Consider the following 23,718-nt stretch of genomic DNA (forward strand, 5'->3'; position numbering starts at 1 on the left):
AAGAGTGGCCAAATAGACTCTCCTGCTTATAATCGAAATAGAAAAACGCCTATATTGTGACCCAAATCGGGAGATAGACGTTTATCTCACAAAAACGAATAAAGCGGTATAATCGAAAGCCGAATTTGGACGTTTTCAACTGCACTCCGTCGCGGATGCGGACAGAGTTGATGGGGGCGTGTCAAAGGCGTGGTGAAGCCGGAACTGGGGCGTGGTTATCGGCAGATCAGAGATGGGCGCCTTTCACCGATAATGGAAAAAAATATGCGTTTGTAGCGAGAATTTAGGGCACTTTTCCTGGACCCTGTTTTTCCACGAATAAGGCCCCAATAAGTGCCCTAAATGACCAAATGACCACTGGAGGGAATCGGGGATGACCTCCCCTGACTCCCCCAGTGGTCACAAACCCCCTCCCACCACAAAATATGCAGTTGCACAACTTTTTATTTTCACCCTCAAATGTCATACCCACCTCCCTGGCAGCAGTATGCAGGTCACTGGAGCAGTTATTAGGGGGTGCAGTGGACTTCAGGCAGGTGGACCCAGGCCCATCCCCCCCCACCTGTTACACTTGTGCTGGTAAATGGGAGCCCTCCAAACCGCCCCCCAAACCCACTGTACCCACATGTAGGTGCCCCCCTTCACCCCTTAGGGCTATATTCTCCTGCTTTAGACTTAGCCTGGCCTCAGAATGACATCCTATAGTATATCTCCTATCAAACTGAGCTCTCTTTTTCATCAAGCACTGCCATTTCCTCCCCTCACCCTCCCCACTGACAGTTTGAACTTCGTGGGTGTGGCTTGGATCTCTTTCAGGGAGAGAAAACTAACAACTTATAGCAGCAGCTTCAGAGAGCATTTTCCATCTCACAGATAGGCTGCAGAGAATACCTTCTCCTGCTTTAGACTTAGCCTGGCCTCAGAATGACATCCTATAGTATATCTCCTATCAAACTGAGCTCTCTTTTTCATCAAGCACTGCCATTTCCTCCCCTCACCCTCCCCACTGACAGTTTGAACTTCGTGGGTGTGGCTTGGATCTCTTTCAGGGAGAGAAAACTAACAACTTATAGCAGCAGCTTCAGAGAGCATTTTCCATCTCACAGATAGGCTGCAGAGAATACCTTCTCCTGCTTCCACCCACCCTACCCCTCTACCCACCCACCCCTAGAGTGACATGTCTTATATAACCTCCCTATCAACCCACTCATTACTTTACCTCACCCATTTCTATTCTTCTATCACCTTCTCCCACTACTCCAACCAGAGTTACACCTAATCACACTGACCACCCTTCAACATCTTCTGTCCTTCTGTGACTGTTCTCTTGTGCTTGACTGCTTAAATATTTTAAATTTAAATGCTTTACTTTTTGTCTATTAGATTGTAAGCTCTTTGAGCAGGGACTGTCTTTCTTCTGTGTTTGTACAGCGCTGCGTACACTTTGTAGCGCTCTAGAAATGTTAAATAGTAGTAGTAGTAGTAGTAATGGTGTAGACTTGTGGGCAGTGGGTTTTGAGGGGGATTTGGGGGGCTCAACACACAAGGGAAGGGTGCTATGCACCTGGGAGCTCTTTTACCTTTTTTTTTTTTTTTTTTTGTAGAAGTGCCCCCTAGGGTGCCCGGTTGGTGTCCTGGCATGTGAGGGGGACCAGTGCACTACGAATCCTGGCCCCTCCCACGAATAAATGTCTTGGAGTTATTCGTTTTTGAGCTGGGCACTTTCATTTTCCGTTATCGCTGAAAAACAAAAACGCCCACCTCACAAATTGTCGAATAAAACATGGACGTCTATTTTTTGCGAAAATACAGTTCGGTCCGCCCCTTCACGGACCCGTTCTCGGAGATAAATGCCCATGGAGATAGACATTTCCGTTCGATTATGCCCATCTCTATGTATGAATGTTAACTGATTAAGTAATTGAACAAGATGGAAAATTCAGGCTAGACATTTTCTTTATTGTTTCTATTTTTACCTCTAAATTTTGATCTCCTCATCTAATAATACTCCTCCCCCCTTTTTTCCCTTTTCTTTTCTTTAATATGTGGTCTAAGAAAATCTATGAATGAATAGTTTTCTATAGTTTGATTTTCTCTGTATTGCAATTTGTAAGTTAATCTTGTAATGTTAAAATAAATGTCAATAAATAAAGAAATAAATAAATAAAAATTACCCCAGCAAAGATTTGTCTGAAAATTAATTTCTAAGCAAACATAGCTATATCAGTAGACTGAATTAAGTTTTGCATTTTTACCATTTGTGGACATGGGCACTTCATATTATGGACATGGCTATTTCATATTGAAACCCAATGCCACATATACAAAAAGACAAGCACTGAACTTGTCAGCTGCTTTTGGAATATGTAAATCCTTAGCCAGTCATTCAAAGGCAGTTACCAAGAGATGACAAATTACAGAATATATCAGGATCACAAATAGAAAGACATCAAAATAATGAATTGAATTTCTGTAACCAGCTGATGGTTCAACCACTCAATGGAAAAGGTAGTGAAAACCTTAAAGCATATATTCTTCAAGGAAATACTGACAATGAAACTTTAAAACCAAGCAAATTGAAAAAAAAAAGAATCAGGGTGAATATAACAAATGAAAGGCATGTCAGCCTTAGCCATCAATGTTCTCAGACTAGAAGGCCTAAGAAACTCAATGGCCTGAATCAAAGAGGCATGGAGGGACATTTTCGATATGACGTCTAAGTCTGACTTTGGACATTTTGCTCAATATATCCAGAATCCAAATAGCAAATATATTGATTTTTGAAACAGCAAAACATCTTTCTAGTTTTTTTTTTTAATGGACACTTGCTAGATGTTTTTGTGCTCTGTACATTATCTTTTTGTCCATTTTTAAAAACAAAATGTCCAAGTGAAAAACGCACAAAATCAAGCCATTGGGATGTAGGAGAAGCCAGCATTCTTAGTAGACTAGCCACACAGACATCCCAGCAGAGCAGTGGGGCACCCAAGGGGGCACTACAGTGGACTTCACATGAAAGGTCCCAGGTACACATCTCACTATTGTTCCCTTACATTGTATAGTTAGCCCTCCAAAATATACCAAAATCCTACTGTACCCAACTGTACACCACAACAATAGCCCTTATGGCTGCAAGTGTTACCTATATATGGGTACAGTAGGTTTTTGGTGGGTTTTGGAGGGCTCACACTTTCCACCACAAGTGTAACAGTTACAGTGGATTATTGGCCTGGGTCTCCTTCACAGTGCACTTCACTGACCATTAGGCTACTCCAGTGATCTGCTTGCTGCTCTGGCTATAACATCTGAGGCTGTCATAGAGACTGGTATATACTATTTCTTTCACATCTTTGGAAGGTAGAAGATAGGAAGGGGTCAGTGACCTCTGAGGGAGTAAGGAAGGTAATTGTTTTATTCCTGCAGTGGTCATCTGGTCATTTAGGGCACTTTTTTGTGGCTTATTATTTCTAGAAACAGGTCTAGCGCAAAATGTCTTAGTTTTAGTCCTGGACATTTTCGTTTTGTTCCATTATGGCTAAAAGATGTCCAAGTCTTAGGAATGCCCAAATCTTGCCCTTAACACACTTCTGACACACCCCCATGAGATTTGGACGCACTGCAGACAAACAGCATAGAAAATCGTCTGGAAAATGGGTTTTGAAAATAGCGATTAGGCCATTTTGGCAAACAAAATATCCAAATGCTGCTTTATGCTGCTTTTTATACATTTTTCTCTCTCTAAAATGAGCACCATAGTGGACTGAACAACGAGCAAGGTTAATAAGAGCATAAGAGTTGTCCCACTGAGTCAGATCAAGGGCCCATCTAACTTAGTTTCCTGTTTCCAAAAGTAGTCAGTCCAGGCCACCCTTATTATACCGTTGACAAATTTGCTAGCTTTCCTAATTTCTGTTAACCTTTCTTCATCTCTGTGATCATTCTGGCCTGGTGGATGGTTGTATAGCCCAACCAGTAGACTCTTTCCCTTCACACATGACATTTCTATCCATAAGAATTCCATATTGCTATCTGTTTCTGGAAGAATTTTTATTTTGTTTGATTCAATTCCCTCTTTAAGATATAGTCCAACTCTTCTCCAGTTTGACCCTATCATTGCGATATAATTTGTACCCTGGTAACAAGTGTTTGTCTTCTTTCTACCAGGTCTCTGAGATGCTTATTATATCCACCTCTTCATTTAATGCTATATACTCTAACTCTCCCGTCTTATTTTTTAGGCTTCTAGCATTTGTATAGAAACACTTCAAATTGTGGTTTCTCCTTGCATCAATTTGCAACCTTTACTCTGCTCTGCTTTTAAACACTCCTACAATTCTTTCACCTTTGTTGAAACCTCTCTATTGGGATTCGCTTAATGTCCTCTTTTGATAGTATCCTTAAAGGATACTTCACTCTGAACTTTGCACTGTTGAACAACTATCAGTTGCTCCCCCTCATTATAGTTTAAAAGCTGCTCTATCTTCTTTTTAAATGTTATCACCAGCAACCTGGTTCCATCCCAGTTAAGGTGGAGTTCATCCTTTCAGAATAGGCTCCTCCTTTCAAAGAATGTTGCCCAGTTCCTAACAAATCTAAATCCCTTATTCATGCATTATCATCTCAACCCTGGAGGATCTGGATTTCAGCTTTCTACTTAAGAGCCAGCCACCCAGCAATCTACATGATTGAATCACCAATTTCTGTGGCTGACCTATCCCTTCCCTCCTGGGCAGAAGCCCCTGGTGACATATACTCAGTGTAAGAAGATATTGCATCTCCTGGAGACAGGTCCTGGCTACAGGATTTCTTCCTGCTTGACCAGGGCGATGCTCTCTTTTTAGGTGACCTCCTTCCTCCAAGGCAACACTGAGGCTGCCAGACTGGAGGTGGGTCTTCTCTACTATGTCCCTGTAGGTCTCATCTTTAAACCCCTCAGTCTGCCTCAGCTGCCAGTCTATCTTCAAGAGAGGACCCATTCTCTGAGAGCTAGGAACTCTTTGCACCAAGCACATGTATATAGCCTCTTGCCAACTGGGAGATAATCATACATGTGACACTCAATGCAAAGGACCACAAGATAGCACCCCTGCTGGTCCTCTGACTGCATCTTAGTATTGGTGAGTTGTTAAAGTACTAGAGATATTAGATTAATAAAAAAGCTTTAAAATTCTATGATATATTGTGAGATTTATTTAGTGTTTGCTTCTCAGCAAGTATATGATTCTTAAAGCCAATCACTTGCAGATGAATATATTCTATATTGACAAATCCCCTCTTGGTCTCTTAATTAGAATAATTGACTATAAATTAAGTGGTCTGCCAGGGGTGGGTGGGAGTTGGAGAGGATCAGTGAGAAAGAAGACTGAACTAGTCCCTGCTGTGTCTTCGTTTGCTTTTTTAAATTCAAACTACTTGGGTTGGTGAACGGGAAAAATGTACTGGGTTATTAGGGCAGGATCTGGTTGAAAGAAAGCCAGGAGGTAAGATGAAAGAGATTTCTCTGTTTGTTTCTCTCTCTCTCTCTCTCTCTCTGCCTGAGAGGGAAGGGGAGAAGTTTCTTCTGTGCTGTACCAGGTTGCAAGTACAGCGTTTAAGCTTCAGAGGGCTGGGATTCTAAGGGAACTAAAATAGAAGGAAAAATGTGTGTGTGTGTCTCTATCAGGCTCATTTTCGAAAGAGAAGGACGCCCATCTTTCGACACAAATCGGAAGATGGGCGTCCTTCTCACAGGGTCGCCCAAATTGGCATAATCGAAAGCCAATTTTGGACGTCCCCAAATGCTTTCCATCACGGGGATGACCAAAGTTCACGGGGGTGTGTTGGAGGTGTAGTGGAGGCGGGACTTGGGCGTGCCTAACAAATGGGCGTCCTCGACCCATAATGGAAAAAAAAGGGCATCCCTGACGAGCACTTGGACGACTTTACCTGGTCCTGTTTTTCTTACGACCAGGCCACAAAAAGGTGCCCGAACTGACCAGATGACCACTGGAGAGAATCGGGGATCACTTCCCGTTACTCCCCCAGTGGTCACTAACCCCCTCCCACCCTCAAAAAACATCTTAAAAAATATTTGTGCCAGCCTCTATGCCAGCCTCAAATGTCATACTCATGTCCATCGCAGCTGTCTGCAGGTCCCTGGAGCAGTTTTAGTGGGTGCAATGCACTTCAGGCAGGCGGACCCAGGCCCTCCCCCCCCTACCTGTTACACTTGTGGTGGTAAATTTGAGCCCTCCAAAACCCACCACAAACCCACTGTACCCACATCTAGGTGCCCCCATTCACCTGTAAGGACTATGGTAGTGGTGTACAGTTGTGGGTAGTGGGGTTGGGGGGCTAGGGGGCTCAGCACACAAGGTAAGGGAGCTATGTACCTGGGAGCAATTTATGAAGTCCACTGCAGTGCCCCCTAGGGTGCCTGGTTGGTATCCTGGCATATGAGGAGCACCAGTGCACTACAAATGCTGGCTCCTCCCATGACCAAAGGGCTTGCTTTTGGTCGTTTCTGAGATGGGCGTCCTTGGTTTCTATTATCGCCGAAAATCAGAAATGACCAAGTCTAGGGACGACCATCTCTAAGGACAACCTAAATGTCAAGATTTGGGCGTCCCCGACCGTATTATCGAAATGAAAGATGGACGTCCATCTTGTTTCGATAATACGGGTTTCCCCGCCCCTGGATCGGGACGTTTTGTGAAGACATCCTCAGCAAAACTTGGGCGTCCCTTTCGATTATGCCAATCCACTTCTCTTTTTACCTGCACATATTAGAAGTTCAAACACATCATTATAGAATACATTGTGACTTGTGTGCATAAATTCTAATCAGTGCCAATTAATGTTCATTATTTCTTGTTAAGTGTTGTTATGTTGTTATGTTGTTATCAGAGTTCATTAGCTTGTTAAGTTATGCGCATTGTTATAGATTCCGTGCCGATTTCAGTGCGGATATCTAGGCACGTTATATAGAAGCTAAGGGTGAATGTGTGGATTTGAAGTTATATATTTAATGGGGGGGGGGGGGGGTCATAGTTTGCATTCAGTAATATAGCTTGTTTAATTTAGATGAGTTTTTGAGACATTTGGATATTAGTCTCATTTGTTTCATGTTTTAGTTTGTTTTATATTATTTTTACTCTCTTCTGATGAAGCTTTAAGTGAAACACAGACCTGTGTTGAGTTGTTTATCCTCCTATAGTGCACCTAAATCCAGCAAGTATGTACCAGATGTCCTATACATATTAGTCTAAAATTGCTTCATAATCATATTATTCCAGTTTAATTCTTCTGCGACTCTTACACATACAATCCCTGATTCTATATAGCGAGGCCTAAGTTTCACATATAAATACAGTCATATCCTGGATTTGTGTGCACAATTAGTTAACAAGCCAATCAGCACCGACAATTGTCAGTTAAAAAGCAATTATTGACACTAATTGGCATTATTTAGAATCTACACGCACAACTGACTAAGCATATTCTGTAATGTGATGCACATAAATTCTGTAGTTGAAAAGGGGGCAAGGCCATGGAATTGGGTGGGTTGTGGACGTTTCCCTGACAAACACTTGGCCGACTTTACTTGGTCCATTTTTTCTTGCGATCAAGCCTAAAAAAGGTGCCTAACTGACCAGATGAACATGCATAAGTGGTAGCCCCACCCATGCACTTCCCATTCTCTGCCCATTTAAATGTCCTCCTTCCACTTGTATGCTATGCCACTTCCATACACCCTTATAGAATAGTGCTTAAGTGTTTTGATGCCATTTACATGCATACATGTTCACTTACCCACAAAAGTGCCAGTATTCTGTACATATACACATGCAAGTGGCATGTAAATATAGGGACCCTGCTATAAAATTACCCTGTACATGTGTAAGTGGTGGTACTTACATATCTAAGTGCTGATTTTGCTAGTATAGTATATATGCTAGTGAATGTTTAAGTATCTGATCTCAAAAAACTACACTTACATAAGGAGTCAGTTAAGGAGCTGAGTTCTAGACCTCAAATTTTTGGCTTTATGTGATTTTTTAATTAATAAGCACAATTTCTCCCTCACTCTTAAAAATCCCAGAACCAAACAATTAGCTCACATTTATATATGATTGTGAATGCTGGTGTGTACATTTTTTAAAATACATGTACATTACCCCTGTAGAATAGGAAGTAAATTTGTATTTGAAAAGTCTGCCCACATCATGTTTTCTTGAAATCAGTACGTGCTGCACATATACAAATGTAAGTGATGACTTTTCTAAAATCACTGCTTATACAGTATATGTATGCTCATTTGTAAATACTACCTAACCTTTCTAAAATGACCTCCTGTTATCTGATCCTTATACCAAATTTTACCACTTGACAGATTCCATTATATTGCTCATAACATGCTCAAGCATCATGACTAGACTGGTTAGTGCTATTTTCCAGTGTACTTGGCTCAAATACTGGAATATCTTCAGATCCACATGCGTGCATCACTGTTTAATGGGAATTTTCTCATGATTACTGACTTAAACAAGGGTGGCACTTCCCCACAACTTTAATTTGAAGTGCAGGTAATGCTGCAGCAATTTATACCACTATAGAAAAGCAATTAAGTCAATTTTCAGCAGTCCATGGACTGCTTAATTTTAAATAGATAGTAAATCAGTTTAAAGTTATGGTAATCATCATGGCTCAGTATCCACATATAATTTTATACTGAGTTTTTTCAGTGTGTAAAATTATACCTGCTTATTGGTATGTTTATCTATATGGATAGTGGTTGAAAATTGCTGCTGTCCATCTAAGTTTTCAACCAGCTCCTGAAGTGCTCCAAATGGAAGCCTTAACTTTTGGCCTTATAGGGATTTACAGTATACTGTAAGAGGCTGATATTCAGACCGTAGGAGGTAGGTGAACTGCCTTCCGCGGTAGGCGCTGAGCCCGTATATTCAGTGCCGGGCTGTTTCCAGCGACTGACATCGAAGGGCCCTTTTACCAAGCTGTGGGAAAAAAGGCCCTTTGCTGGCAGAGGGGGCCCTTTCTACCGCAGTGGGTAAAAAAGCCCCCAGCACACATGGCCGTGCGATAAGAGAACTCTTACCGCATAGCCATGCAATGGGGAGCCCTTACTGGTTCCTATTGAGGTGGCAATAAGGGCTTCAGTGCTAACCTGGCAGTAACTGGGCAGTTTGCGGCGATGCCCGATTACCATCAGGTTACCACCACGCAAGCCACATCCGGGAGTTTTCTTTTTCCCCCCAAAATGGCACGTGCATGGGGTGGGATTACTGCCAGCGGCCTTGTAGGGTCGACGGTAGTCTCGAAAGAGCAAGCGGTAAGCTCGTTGGCTTACTGCTGCTCTGTAAAAGGGCCCCTGAATTTTTGGCTGATATTCAGGCAACCAAATTTTGGGGTGATATTCAGCACTGACCAGTTATGTTTAAACCGGCCAAAGATATTCGAGGTATTCACATTTCCAAATATGGCTGCCAAATTCATACTGAAAATTGGTAGATAGTTGTCTTCTGCTGAATATTGCCGGATAGCCAGCTAAGTACCATTTAAACGGCCAGGTGCTTTTCCTGGCCGGTTAAATGGTTTTGAATATCGGGGGATAAAGTTAAACCCTGGCTGGTACATAAGTCCTTTTGAAAATTGACCTAAATATATTAGATTTAGGATCTCGTTTCCACAATTAATATAACCTAATACATCTAGAAAATGAGATCTAGTTAATGAAAAAGTGCTGAAATAATATATTCAGATTGATCTGTATTGCACCAACCAAATTGTTCCTAAAGAGTGATTAAATTGTAATTTTGATGTTCTAACCTAACTTCACCTTTGTCAATCAGCACAATAGATGTAAACAATTTGTGATAGTGATTGACTTAATTGAACTCTCTTGTGAGATAGAGATTGTTTTAATTAAAACTGTTACTTTTCCTTGTAGCTGGAGGCAGTGAGGCTGATTTGCATTTATCTCAGCTTTGATGCACATGTAACTACCCACATCTTTATAAAAACATTTCATTTCATCTATTTCTTGCTTTTTCTTTTCTCAGTTGAAAAAGAATTATTCTCCTTTTGTAAGAGCTTAGCAGTTCAGATACATTTGGGAAAAGTGGTGGTTCTCGAACATATAACAAAATTATAGTTTCTCAATGCACTCTTCAAATAGACTCTATTAGGCATCTCATATCTTAGAAACAGATAAAGTATTTTTATGTAAATAGAAAATGTAGCTTCATACAATATATTCCAAGGTGTGAAAAGTGAAGGACTAAAGCATCTGTATGAATTATAAACTGGTTAGTATTCATAGTCGGTGAAAATCTTATTTTTTTTTTTAAGTGCCTACCACAGCATTTCAAAACAATAAATATATAGTAAGTGCAGTTATAAGGATGGGCAGCAACCCAGAATATATGTTTAATGTAGTCACCGCTCCTGGTGTAGAGGTTGATTTTAGAAAGGGCGTACAAATCAGAACTGAGACATCCAAGTCAGAACCTGTGAAGTACCACTAGGATTTTAAAAAAGGGTTTGCGAATGTAGACTTCCCGAGCCTGTACGTCTAGCCCTGTCTTTGGCCGTTTTCAAATCCAGGCTAAAAGCCCACCTCTTTAACACTGCTTTTGACTCCTAACTACTACTCACTTACCCTGTACCCTTTTATCCCCACCTCTCTTTAATTCCCTTACCTCTTAGTTGTTCTATCTGTGTGTGTGTCCTATTTAGATTGTGAGCTCTTGGAACAGGGACTGTCTTTTCGTGTATGATATACAGCGCTGCGTATGCCTTGTAGTGCTATAGAAGTGATAAGTAGTAGCAGTAGTAGAACCTGTTCTAAAATACATCCAGAAAGGGACGTGTATATGCCAGTTACATGCAACAGGAGCATCCATTTTTATGTGTCTATTTTCTAGTGCTGTCACAGAACCTGATATCATTTGCCAGTATTACTCTAGGGTGAGGGTAGGGGGTGGGGTGAGGGGGAGACTACCCCTAATCCCTCCAGTGGAACACTGCACAAAACAAGCAACTTTCTAAAACCTAGGCATCCCCGGGAGCAGATGTAAATACCAATGTTCATATTGGCAAACTTAATCGGATATTCCCCTTCTGAAATGGGAAATGCGAGTGTATGTTCTAACCCACCTAGTCCTGCCCAAAACATGCCATGATCATGCCCCTTTGCAGAACATACATATTGAACTTTTGGATGCGTGTATCCCAGGCTGCTGTACATTTTGGATGCGTGTATCCTATCAGTTAGATGCAAAAATGGAAGTATTCTATAACTCTGCCCCTAAATCCTGGGAATACCCATGACCTGTTGTATCCCCTCCCTTGGCCATGCCCCCCTTTGGAGTTGCACATAAGATGAATTAAACACGCAGTTTATAGAATAGGGGCACAGAGCAGATATGCGTTTAACCATTAATTACTGCCAATTAGTGCTTGTTAAGGCCAAGTATTGATTATCACCAATTTAGACAAATACTTTTGCATGTATCTGTAATCTTTACCCCAAATTGTGTGCCTAACTTTGGACAACCTATACAAAATTTGGGGTTAGCCCCACATAGCTCTCCAATTTCCTCCTGCCCCCCCCTTACAGTGTAGACACTGTGGTAGGATCCATCCAATTGGACAGTTGTAGTCACAGGAAGGAAGGCTGAGCTTCAAGCGTTGTAGGGGAGACTATGTGTTGTGGGGGAGACATGGAACCTTGGAGAGAGCCAGTGAGTGTCCTAGGATAAGAGGAAAAGGAATTGTAGAGAAGGGTAGGAATATAAGAAGAATGGGAGAAAATGTGAGGAGTCTACTGCTGCAGGCTGAGAAGAAAATCTTGCAGCCAATGCAAGAAATTTATGAACTGAAGACAGAAGCATGGCATCGGAAGAGATGTGGAGAGTAATTCTATAAGGGGTACTGGGAGGGGTTTTATAGAAAACTGCCCCTCACCCTTAAGGATAGTCCCTCAGGTAGTCTAAGCCACTTTAAAACCACTAGTCCTGCCCAGGGAAGAAGTGAAATGGGAGGGGTGGAGTCAAAAGCAAGGAGGTTAGATAAAACAGGAGGCGGGGTGAGCCTATCTAGCCCTTTATATGACCTGAAGCCAGGAGGCAAAGCTTGCTGGCAGTAGGTGGAGATTGACAATACACTGGTTCACCCAAAACAATAGTACAAGCTATTGAAAACAATAGCCAAAAGGTTATTAGAAATAAGGAACTGCCTATGCGTGGACCATCTGTAAAAAGTCTAAAGCTGTTCCAATTGAATAGGCAGTGCCTTAAAAGGTAGAGGACAAAAGATTTTTTTCTTTTTTTTACATATTTGACAGCTTTTTAATTTATTTGAAAGCTTCCAATATCTAGATATAAATATCATGAAATTACAATTAAATATCACTAAAACAGCTTAGAAAATTATTGTAGGTGGTAGAAACAGCACTAATAAAGTCTGTATTTTGTGCTTATTTTTCTACACTGTTCTGTATAATACAGATGGCCAAATTTCAGTGAGGATATCTTGTTTTCTTATGGGTTCATGTTAACTATTGTTGTAATCTGCCTTGGGAAGCCTGGTGTTATAAATATGGAATATACTGAAATTAAATGGAAATAAAATGAAACTCTCCTTTCATTGGGGCACATGGAATCACATCTGCATCTGTTTTGTAGAAGTTTATATTTTTGATACACAAATTGGTTATTCTGTTTTGAACATGTTTTAGGAACAAGTGGTTTTATAAGTCAAAATAAAAATAAATATTTTGTTTCATGCAGATCTGTTTTGTTTAAACCAACTCTAATCCCCTAATGCAGTCCATTGGTTTTCTTATATTTTGTTCTTGTGATGACTTATATTGTGCCAAAGCTGAAAACTCTTATCTCTTTTATCTGGTCGATAATAAAAGGAGCTCATTATGAATACTATCTACTCTAAAAGGTAGTTTTGTGGCTGTACATGAGGAATTGTGATATTGAATAAACAAGTATATGTTCCTGTTCTTAGTCATGCATCCAAAGGTTATATAATCCTTTCAAGAAGCCAATTAATCATAGTAACATGAGTAACATAGTAAGTGAAGGCAGATAAAGACCTGAACATTCTGTCCACTCAACAGTCACATCCATTATCAATCTAAGATTAAATCAACAATGAACGTGATATTGTATACTTAATCATGGTCTTTCTGTGGTATTTCTGGGACATAGACCATAGAAGTTCACCCAGCTGTGCCCTTATGTTCCAACTACTGGAGTTGCCTTCAAATCTCACTCCAGCCTATCCAAATCTGTCTTGCCATTTGCGGGACACTGACCGTAAAAGTCAGCTCGGCACTATCCTCACATTCCAAATAATTGGAGTTTCCTTCGAAGCTCTCTCCATCTCATCCTAAACTGGATCGCTGTATGTGGGACTCAGACCGTACAAGCCAGCCCAGCACCGCCTTTAGTTGATGCAGCCAGAGTTGCCATCTAAGCACCACTTGACATGCAAACACATATATAAAAAAAAAATTTTAAGGGTTGCATATCATTGCTTTTGTGTTCATCCCACACCTTTTTGAATTCCACAGTTTTTTTCTCTACCACCTCCCTCTGGAGGGCATTCCAGGCATCAACCACTCTTTCGTATAAAAGAATTTTCTGACATTAATCTTATGTCTACCACCCTGCAACCGTAATTCATGTCCTCTAGTTTTACCATTTTCCCTTCTCTTGAAAATATTTGTTTCTATATTAATACCTTTCAAGTATTTAAATGTCTGTATCTTATCTCCCCTGTCCCTCCTGTCCTCTAGGGCAGTGGTTCCAAAACATGTTCCTGGAGGCACCCCAGCCAGTCAGGTTTTCAAGATATTCACAATGTTTCGTCGCCTTTAGATCCTCAGATACTATGACCCCAAGATCTCTCTTCCTGTCTGTACATATCAGAGTCTCACCGCCTAACACATATGTCTCCTTTGGATTTCTACACCCTAAGTGCATCATTTTGCAGTTCTTTGCAGTGAATTTTAATTGTCAATATCTAGACCATTCTTCTAGCTTCTGCAGATCCTTTTTCATGTTTTCCACTCCCTTCAAGGTTTCCACTGTATTACAAATCTTGGTACCATCTGCAAAAACGCAAACCTTATCTTCTAAACCTTCGGCAATGTCACTCAGAAATATATTGAACAGAATCGGCCCCAGCAAAGATCTTTGGGGAAATCCACTACTCACCTTTCCTTCCTCCAAGTGAATTCCATTAACCACCACCCTCTGGCATATGTCCATCAACCAGTTCCTAATCCAGTTCACTACTTTGGGTCCTAACTTCAGCCTGTCAAGTTTATTCAAGAGCCTCCTATGAGGAACCATGTCAAAGGCTTTGCTGAAATCTAAGTAGATTACATCTAATGCACATCCTCGATTCAATTCTCTGGTCACCCAGTCAAAAAATTCAATAAGGTTCGTTTGGCACAATTTACCTTTGGTAAAACAATGTTATGTCGGATCTTGCAACTTATTTGATTCCAGGAAATTCACTATCCTTCCTTCAGCATCGCTTCCATTACTTTTCCAATAACCAAAGTGAAGCTAACTGGCCTGTAGTTCCCAGCTTCTTCTCTGTCACCACTCCCATAGAACCTCCTCCGTCTCCAGAGATTTATTAAACAAATCCTTAAGAGGAATCTCTAGAACCTCTCTGAGCTCCCTCAATATCCTGGGATGGATCCTGTGTGGTCCCATGGCTTCACTTCAAATTTTCAAGTTGTTCATAAACACTTTCTTCTGTGAACAGTGCTATATCCACTCCATTCTCATATGTACCTTTGCCAGTCAATAGTGGTCCTTCTCCAGGATTTTCTTCTGTGAAAACAGAACATAAATATTTGTTTAGCACACTTGCTTTTTTCCTCATCATTCTCCACATAGCAGTTCACAGCATCTTTCAGTCTCACAATTCCATTTTTAGTCTTCCTATTTTCACTAATATACCTTAAAAATATTCTTGTCACCCCTCCTTATATTTCTAGCCATTTGTTCTTCCACTTGCACTTTTGCCAGACATATATCTCTCTTGGTTTGCTTCAGTTTCATCGGTTTCCTTTTTCTCTTGCTTTTATTTACTCTCCTTACATAAAGGCTTGTAGCCATATTTATAGCTCCTTTCAGCCTTAACCACTGCCTTTCCACTTCTCATATGTCCTCCAAGCCTATCAGCTCTTTCTTCAGGTATTCCCCTATTTTACTAAAATCAGCAAAATCCAGGTCTTTTGAGTTTTGAGTGGCTGCCCTCCACTTTAGCTGTTATTTCAAAAAAAACTGTTTGATGGTCACTACTGCCAAGGGACCCACTCACACATTAGACACACTTTCCACATTTGTGAGCACCAGATCCAGCGTCGCTTCTTCCCTCATCTGTTCCATCACCATTAGTCTGAGCAGAGCATTTTGAAAGGCATCCACGATCTCGCTACTTCTTTCCGATTCTGCAGATGGAACTTTCCAATCTGTATCCAGCAGGTTGAAATCTCCCAACAACAGTACATCTCTTTTCTTTCCCAACTTTTGGATATCTGTAACCAGACCTTTATCTAGTTCCTCCGATTGTGTCAGTGATCTCTAAACAACACCCATATGGACAGAGGTTCCATCATCTCTTTTTAAGGTGATCCATAATGCTTTTTCCTTTCCCCAGGCCCCTTGCATTTCAGTTGCTCTGATGTAGTTTCTCACATATAGAGCTACTCTTCCACCTTTTTGACCATCTCTGTCCTTCCTATATAGATTATAGCCTGGTATGTTTGCATCCCATTCATGGGAATCATTGAACCGTGTCTCCATGATTGCAACAATGTCTAACATCAGGGCTTGCAGATCATGAACTTTGTTGCTTAAACTGCGAGCATTTGTGGCCATCGCTTTCCAGGTACATTTCAGTGGCATTCTCATCTTCTGTTTAGTTTTTGTTTAGTCTCATTTCCTGCTGTGTTGGTAAGAAGTGATTTGCTAAGATTGTTGTTTTCATTGCTTTCTTTTCTACTGTCAGATCTTGTCTTTAGCTGGGGTGACCACTGTAAGTGGCCTGCCTCCATATGCCACCCCTGCCGTCTAGTTTAAACGCCTAGAAAAATATTGCCTAAATTTCTCCCCAAGGATTTATTTTCCTGCCAGGGTGAGATGCAGCCCATCGTTACATTACAGTCTTTCATTTTTCCATGTATTGCCCCATCCTCTTATGTACCTAAAACCTTCTTGGTGACAGCTATTGAAAGTTTTAATATTTTGCAAACTTTTCTCTCCCTTTCCAAAAGTAGGTAGAATTTCAGAAAAAGCTACTGTTTGTACCAAAGGTTTTAACTCCTCCCCCAGCTCCTGAGGCAGGCATTTGTTCGCCGAAACAGGCCCATGTCAGGTCATTTTCAGATTAAAGGATGACCGTTATCTCTATCCTGAAGGCCCAGTGTTGCTTTATTCTGTTTCTGTTTATGCTTATATTCTGTTTTTACTGGTCTTTAGCCAAACTAAACAGTGATGAGTTGGGTCACTTTGAAGGAGAGATGAAGCAGAAACTAGTTGCAATTCTTGGTGAACAGCCATATAGACTCCTGGTCATCCTGCCCCTTTGCAATGCCAATCCATGTACTGCCTACCAGTAAAGTATGTGCTGATATTATAAAGGGTATTTTTATGTCATCTGTATTTATAAGAGGTCATTTACATGTAGCCATATACATGAAAAGAATGACTTTATCAAATTATACCTCCACAATGTTTGTTTTGAAGCAAACATTCTGTTCTTTGTGGCCAGTCATACATAGAAAAAGCAATAAATAGCTTTTTGACAAGTACACACCCTCTATGGAGATAAATTTGTAATTGTACCCATCTGTGAATAGCCTACATATAGTTTTCTCTTTGCAGACAATGTTGGATTTTTGTGCATGCTTTTTTAAGGCCATTCATTCCACAAGTTAAGTCATTTGTACGGGTTTCCTCACATATTATCAATCTCTTGCATGATTTTAACGGAGCTACTACTGATTTAATATTGGTGACGTTTGATAGTGAGGCCTTGTGTACCAACATCCCTCAGGATGCACTTTTAAAACATGCAGTTCTATTTTGAATATTACATACATTTTTATTCCATAGAAAAAGTAACAGCACAAAAAGTCTGTTGTTAACCCTGTAGTTACTGAGGGGTCTTTTTACAAAGCTGCGGGAGGGCTAACTTGCGGGTAGCGTGCGCCAAATCAGCACTACCACCAAGGTAACACATGCACCCAACAGTAATCCCGAGTTTGTTGTGCGCCAAATCCCGGTAGTAATTGACAGCGCAGCCACGCTGGCGTGCACTGCATGGTTACCATGTGGGTAGCAAGTGAGCACTTACCACTAAGTCAGTGACTGGTGGTAAGGGCTCAGGTCGTAAATAGGTGCACACTAGTTTTAATTTTTGAGCATGCCCATTTCCTGGTCCATGAAAAAACTGGCCTTTTTCCCAGCCGCGGTAAAAAGTGGTCCAGCGCGCACCCAAAAGACACTCCACACTACTTCAAGCCACCTTTTACCGCAGCTTTGTGAAAGGACCCCCTGAAAGTTTTAAAGTAAAAGTACATCCATCTTTTCTCTTCGAATACTGGTACAAAGTCTATGGGAACAGAAAAAAGCAACACTGGGCCTTCAGGATAGAGATAACAGTCGTCCTTTAATCTGAAAATGACCCGACACGGGCCATGCTTCGGCTTACAAACGCCTGCATCAGGGGTCAGAATGGTTCTTATGTTTATAATATGGAATAATGGAAATGAACCACGAAGTTAGGGCATATTGCCCACTACGTTGTGATTGTCCGTTTAATCAAACAGAATGCCGTCTGTGAAAAAAATGATTTGGCAGTTTTTTTCACTATGGACAATCACAACGCAGTGGGCAATATGCCCTAACTTCGTGGTTCATTTCCATTATTCCATATTATACGCATAAGAACCATTCTGACCCCTGAGGCAGGCATTTGTTTGCCGAAACACGGCCCATGGCAGGTCATTTTCAGATTAAAGGACAACCGTTATCTCTGTCCTGAAGGCCCAGTGTTGCTTTATTCTGTTTCTGTTTATGCTTATATGCTGTTTTTACCCTCTCTTCTGTGACAAAGTCTATGGGCAAATTTTGTCTAAATGTGAACAGTCTGAAAATTTACTTTTTGTGTTTTAATTAAATACAAAGATATTTCAAGAAGGACCATCTAGGCTTGAAGCATTGAAGCAGGAAAATGTGTAGAATAGTGTTTAGCAGAAAAAACATCAATCAAAAATGATGATTTTTTAAAAGTTGCTATTCCACAAATACTGCCCCCCTCTTTCACTTACATAATGTTGAAAGAACAATCAGACAAGCCATAATACATAATGTATTTTCAAGCAAGGAAGAGAAAAATGAACAGTGATGCATGGTTGGTAAGGCTAACAGCAACTTATCTCTCTGTCTTTCAGATCCCCAGCTCAAGGGTATAGTGACCAGGTTGTACTGCAGGCAGGGCTACTACTTGCAAATGCATCCTGATGGATCTCTCGATGGAACCAAGGATGACAACAGCAATTCTAGTAAGTATATGGCAATGATCTAAGATGACATGCAGATTGCTGATACCGTTATTCAAACATATGCTCAAAGGATCAAAAGAGATCCCTGCATTAGACTGCAGAAAAATAGGCAAATATTTAACATACATATATGTGTAGTGCTAACCAAAGATATACATGGATGTGGTGAGTGTAGAAAAGTGTCTTTAGGCCATATGCACGTATACTTGGCAAACCTTTGTGATGTACGATAGCAGGGACTCAGGCACATTTTTCACAGGGGATGTAGATTTGCAAGTCTGAGAGGTGAATGAACGTCTACAATCAAGCACTCATTAAAGCCTTACTTCTTGAAAGATAAGTTATTTGAGGTCATGCATGATTTCAAGCAAGTGTAAATGCCAGCAGGTAAAAGTACCAATGTATACACCTGCTCCCGGATTATGTATAGTGTGATATGAGTTGTGCATGCAAATCTGGCTGTATTCTGATTAGCGCACACAACCTAATTATCTTAACAAGCCATTCAGTGCTGATAATTGCCACTTAACAAGCAATTATTGGCACTAATTGGCATTAATTAGAATTTACATTCACAACTATCTAAGCGCATTCTGTAAAGTAATGTGCATAAATTCTAAAGAGCATATTTGAAAAAGGGGCATCGCTCTGGGCATGGAATAGGCAGGTCAATGGCATTTCTAAAAATTATGCGTGTTGTGATAGCATACACCCAGTCCACGCCTAACTTAGGTATAGGCATTTACCCAAGTTTTACATTACATTTGTGCTTATATCTCGCTCAGTTCTAAGTGGTTAACAAGTATCCTAGGGGATATAGAGATCAGAACATTCATTCAAGAATTACAGTGATTATTTGGTGACAAGCAGAAATCTTGGTGTAAAAGCCCGCGACTAAATTTAGTCATGTGGATGGGCACTAAGTGTATTCTATAAACTGTGCCTAACTTTAGGTGTAGTTTATAGAATACACTGAGGTGTACTTTTTTTTGCGCCAGATTTAAGACGCCATATATAGAATCTAGCCCATGTTGGGTAATTCTATAAGGAAGGTGCTATCAAAGCAGGGTTGACTGTCGGATGCACTCAAACTCCCATGGAAGACAGTCAGGCAGTCAGCAGACACTTTAACCCTAGATCTCCAAGGAAGAAGGAGGGAGTCAAACAGGTCCAGGTTTGAAGGAATCCCTCACAGAAGGCAAGCTTATTGGCTTAGGCCTTAAGGGCTATGTCCAAAGTAAATAACAGGAGTTACCTCAAAATCTTTGCAGTCACAGGAAAACAAACAAGTAAACAACTTAAAGAAGTTCCCTCTGGAAAATAAGAGGCTGAATAAAACTAAAGCTCTGGCCATGGTTTCCAGTGAGTCTTGGTCAAACAAAACACAGTCTGCATTCACAAAACTTGCCCAAAATAGGTTGCTTCTGTGAAGCCAGGAGCTGACCTCCCCAGCAACTAGAAGTCAGTAGCCATTTGCAGTGTAGCTGTTCCAGTCAGAGCAGGGCAAGTCTTGTCCTTCATGCAGCTCATAAAAATAAAAATAGTCAAAAGCAGCTCAGCAGTCAAGTAAAACCTACTATCAAAACAAAGACAGCTCCTTAAAGTTGCAAAGCCAGTCTGAGTATAAGCTCAGTTAAACTGTTCAAGCTGTGGATACCTTCTACTCTCAGTCTTCTACAGTGCTTGGTAAAGAGCCGTGTAACAACAAAACACCCCACCCTTTTTCCCAACCTATGGCTCTCATATTGTCTTTTTCAAACACAAACCATGACTGAGAAATCCACCCCAGCGAGGTGTCCAGCTGTACAGGTCTAACAAAAATCACAGAGGAGTAGTGCAATAAGTGGCTTCCCGCTTAGGAGGTGTTTATTTATTTATTTATTACATTTGTATTCCACATTTTCCCGCATAGCAGTAGGCTCAATGTGGCTTACAGGTTCCGGAGAGGAGAGTACCAGCTCCGGGAGTATATACAGAGTGGAAAATAGAGTAACAGTAGGTGCAGGGAAGCTGATAAGGTTCCGGAAAAGAGATTACAACTCTGGGACGAATACAGAGTAGCATATAGAGAGAAGTAATCCCAATGAGGCTGATAAGTCTCAGGGGATGGAACTACAGCTTCTAGTGAGCAACACAGAGTAGGATAAGGGTAGAAGGACACTTAATTATAATTGGAGTGGTAAAATTCATACAGTATGAAGTAAAAGGATTATGTGGAAGGGGTATTGTTCATTTCTTAGTATGATAGATGTGATGCATTGTTCATGAATTAGTTCGGGTCTGCTGGGTAGGCTTTCCAGAAGAGGTGAGTCTTGAGGTCTTTTCAGAATTTTAGATGGGTGTTCACAGTTCTAATGTTTCTAGATAATGCGTTACAGAGCTGGGTGCAAATGTAGGAAAAGCTGGATTCATATGTTGATTTGTATTTTAGTCCTTTACAGTTTGGGTAATGCAGTTTTAGAAACGTTCTTGATGATTCAATGATGTTTCTAGTTGGTAAGTTAATAAGTTCGGTCATGTAGGTTGGGGCCAGGCCATGGATGATTTTGTGGACCAGAATGCAAATTTTGAAGGATATTCATTCCTTGATTGGTAGCCAGTGCAGTATTTCGCATAGGGGTTTAGCACTTTCGAATCTTGTCTTTCTGAAAATGAGTCTAGCTGCCATGTTCTGCATGGTCTGGAGTTTCCTTAAGATCTGTTCTTTGCATCCCGCATATACAGCGTTACAGTAGTCAACATGTGATAGTACCATTGTTTGAATTATGTTACAGAAAGGTTCCCTTTTTGAAGAATTGTTTGATTCGTTTGAGTTTCCACATTGCATGGTGGCAGAGGCTTGGCTCTCCAGGGTTAGGTTGGTGTCAATAGTAATTCCAAGGATCTTTTGTCCGATATTGGGAGAATATGTTCCGAGGTTTTTATGGATGAAGGGAGATTTGTTTTCTGATGAGAAGAGAGAATAAGGCAGTGAGGTTTTTCCTTGTTGAGTTTGAGTTTGAATGCCGATGCCCAGGCATCCATTAAGCTTAAACTAGTCTTTATTGCAACAGAGATTTCTGTTGGATTAGAGTTGAACGGTATGTAAATGGTGACATCATCTGCATACAGAAAAGGATTATGATTTTGCTTGTGTAGGGCATGAGCAAGAGGGATCATCATCAGATTAAATAATATGGGTGAGAGAGGTGAACCCTGGGGTACTCCGCAGTCGGTACTCTGTGATGGTGATGTGTTTGAGTTTGCTTTTACTTGATAAGATCTCATGGTTAGGAAACCCTTGATCCATTTGAGTATATTCCCTCCTATGCCAATCTTGTCGAGTATTCTTAATTGTAGTGGTCAACCATATCGAATGCGCTTGACAAGTCGAATTACAAGAGGAGTATGTTTTTACCTAATCCGATTTCCTTTTTGAACTTGGCTAGGAGAGTTACCAGGACAGTTTCCATACTGTGGAGGGATCTGAAGCCCGACTGTGATTCATGAAGGATTGAGAAATTGTTGATGTATTCAGTAAGCTGTTTAGCTACAATGCTTTCCATCAGTTTGGTTGTAAGTGGGATGGATGCCTCAGGTCAGTAGTTGGTGATATCGTTAGTTTTCTTTTTGGTGTCTTTTGGTAATGGTGTGAGTAGTATATTACCTTTGTTTTTAGGGAATATGCCATGCTGGAACAAGAAGTTGAGGTGGGAGGTAAGTTCAGTGATGAATCGAGCGGGGGGGGGGGGGGGGGTGTTCATTAGATAATTGGGGCAGGAGTCCAATTGACAGTAGGCTGTAGAGAGCTTATTGGTTGCTAGTGCTATTGTTTCTTGTGTGATCTGGGCGAAATTTGTCCAAGTTCGGTCAGCAGTGTGGGTCTTGCTCATTAAGGAAGGTAGTAGTCCTGTGATATATTTTTGAGTAGATCGGCAATTTTGCATTTGAAGTAGTTAGCAAGTTCGACTACTGTAGGGATTCCTGATTTTGTTGAGGACACTGGTTTTGTGTCTAGTAAATTATCCAGTAGCTTGTATAACTTTTTCATGTCTTTGTGGTCAGAACCTGGTTGTTCATTATAGTAGTTCTTCTCCTAAGTATTTCTTCTTCCAAGCTATTCTCCCAGTCCTCTGGAATCTATGTATCTGTTTCCCAGTCCATCTGCTGATCTGCATTCTCTTCCAGCCGTAGGCATGCTTCTAAAACAGGGCCCACTGGAAGCAGTCAGAAGTTCCTGGGACTCAAATACAAATCCACCTATGCATCCAGCTTTTCCTACTTAAGTGCACAACTATGGAATGCATTACCAATAGCAGTAAAAACCACACTCGACCACCTAAATTTCCGGAGAGCACTAAAGACAGACCTGTTCAGAAGAGCATACCCCTCCGACCCAACATAAAATACTACTACTTACTACTTAACATTTCTAAAGCGCTACTAGGGTTACGCAGCGCTGTACAATTTAACATGGAAGGACAGTCCCTGCTCAAGGAGCTTACAATCTAAAAAGACAGGTGTACAATCTAAAGACAAGTGTAGAGTCCGTCTGGTAGGTAATACTATATTTCATGAGAGGTTAGGTGCCAAACGCGGCATTGAAGAGGTGAGTTTTAAGCAGAGATTTGAAAATGGGTAGGGAGGGAGCTTGGCGTAGGGGTTGAGGAAGATGTAGGGAGGGAGCTTGGCATAGGGGTTGAGGAAGATTGTTCCAGGCAAAGGGTGAGGCAAGGCAGAATGAGCGGAGCCTGAAGTTGGCAGTGGTGGAGAAGGGAACTGACAGGAGGGATTTGTCCTGTGAGCGGAGGTTACGGGCGGGGACATAGGGGGAGATGAGGGTAGAAAGGTAGTGAGGAGCCGCAGACCGGGTGCATTTGTACGTAAGGAGGAGAAGCTTGAATTGTATGCGGTATCTGATCGGAAGCCAGTGAAGTGACTTGAGGAGAGGAGTGATGTGAGTATATTGGTGCTGGCGGAATATAAGACGTGCGGCAGCGTTCTGAACGGATTGAAGGGGGGATAGATGGCTACCCCTCCGACCCAACATAAAATACCGAACACTTGCGACACAATGTAACCAAAACCAGTAATGGACATTACCTGACTCTTCCTCTCCTCTTCCTCTCCTCTCCCTC

General features: G+C 41.2%; 1 protein-coding gene across 4 annotated transcripts in view; it reads left to right on the forward strand.

Moving 5' to 3' along the window:
* FGF14 (fibroblast growth factor 14) overlaps positions 1–23,718 on the forward strand; it is a 786,891-nt gene that overhangs the window by 478,898 nt on the left and 284,275 nt on the right. For 3 of the 4 annotated variants that reach the window (XM_030201338.1, XM_030201337.1, XM_030201339.1), the window contains one exon: positions 18,491–18,601. The exons of the other annotated variant lie outside the window; for it this stretch is intronic. In XM_030201338.1, the coding sequence (XP_030057198.1) occupies positions 18,491–18,601 (111 nt within the window). The remainder of the gene's footprint in view (positions 1–18,490; positions 18,602–23,718) is intronic. 4 annotated transcript variants of the gene reach the window in all.

Source organism: Microcaecilia unicolor, chromosome 4 (genome assembly GCF_901765095.1).
Source record: "Microcaecilia unicolor chromosome 4, aMicUni1.1, whole genome shotgun sequence".
Lineage (NCBI taxonomy): Eukaryota > Metazoa > Chordata > Amphibia > Gymnophiona > Siphonopidae > Microcaecilia > Microcaecilia unicolor.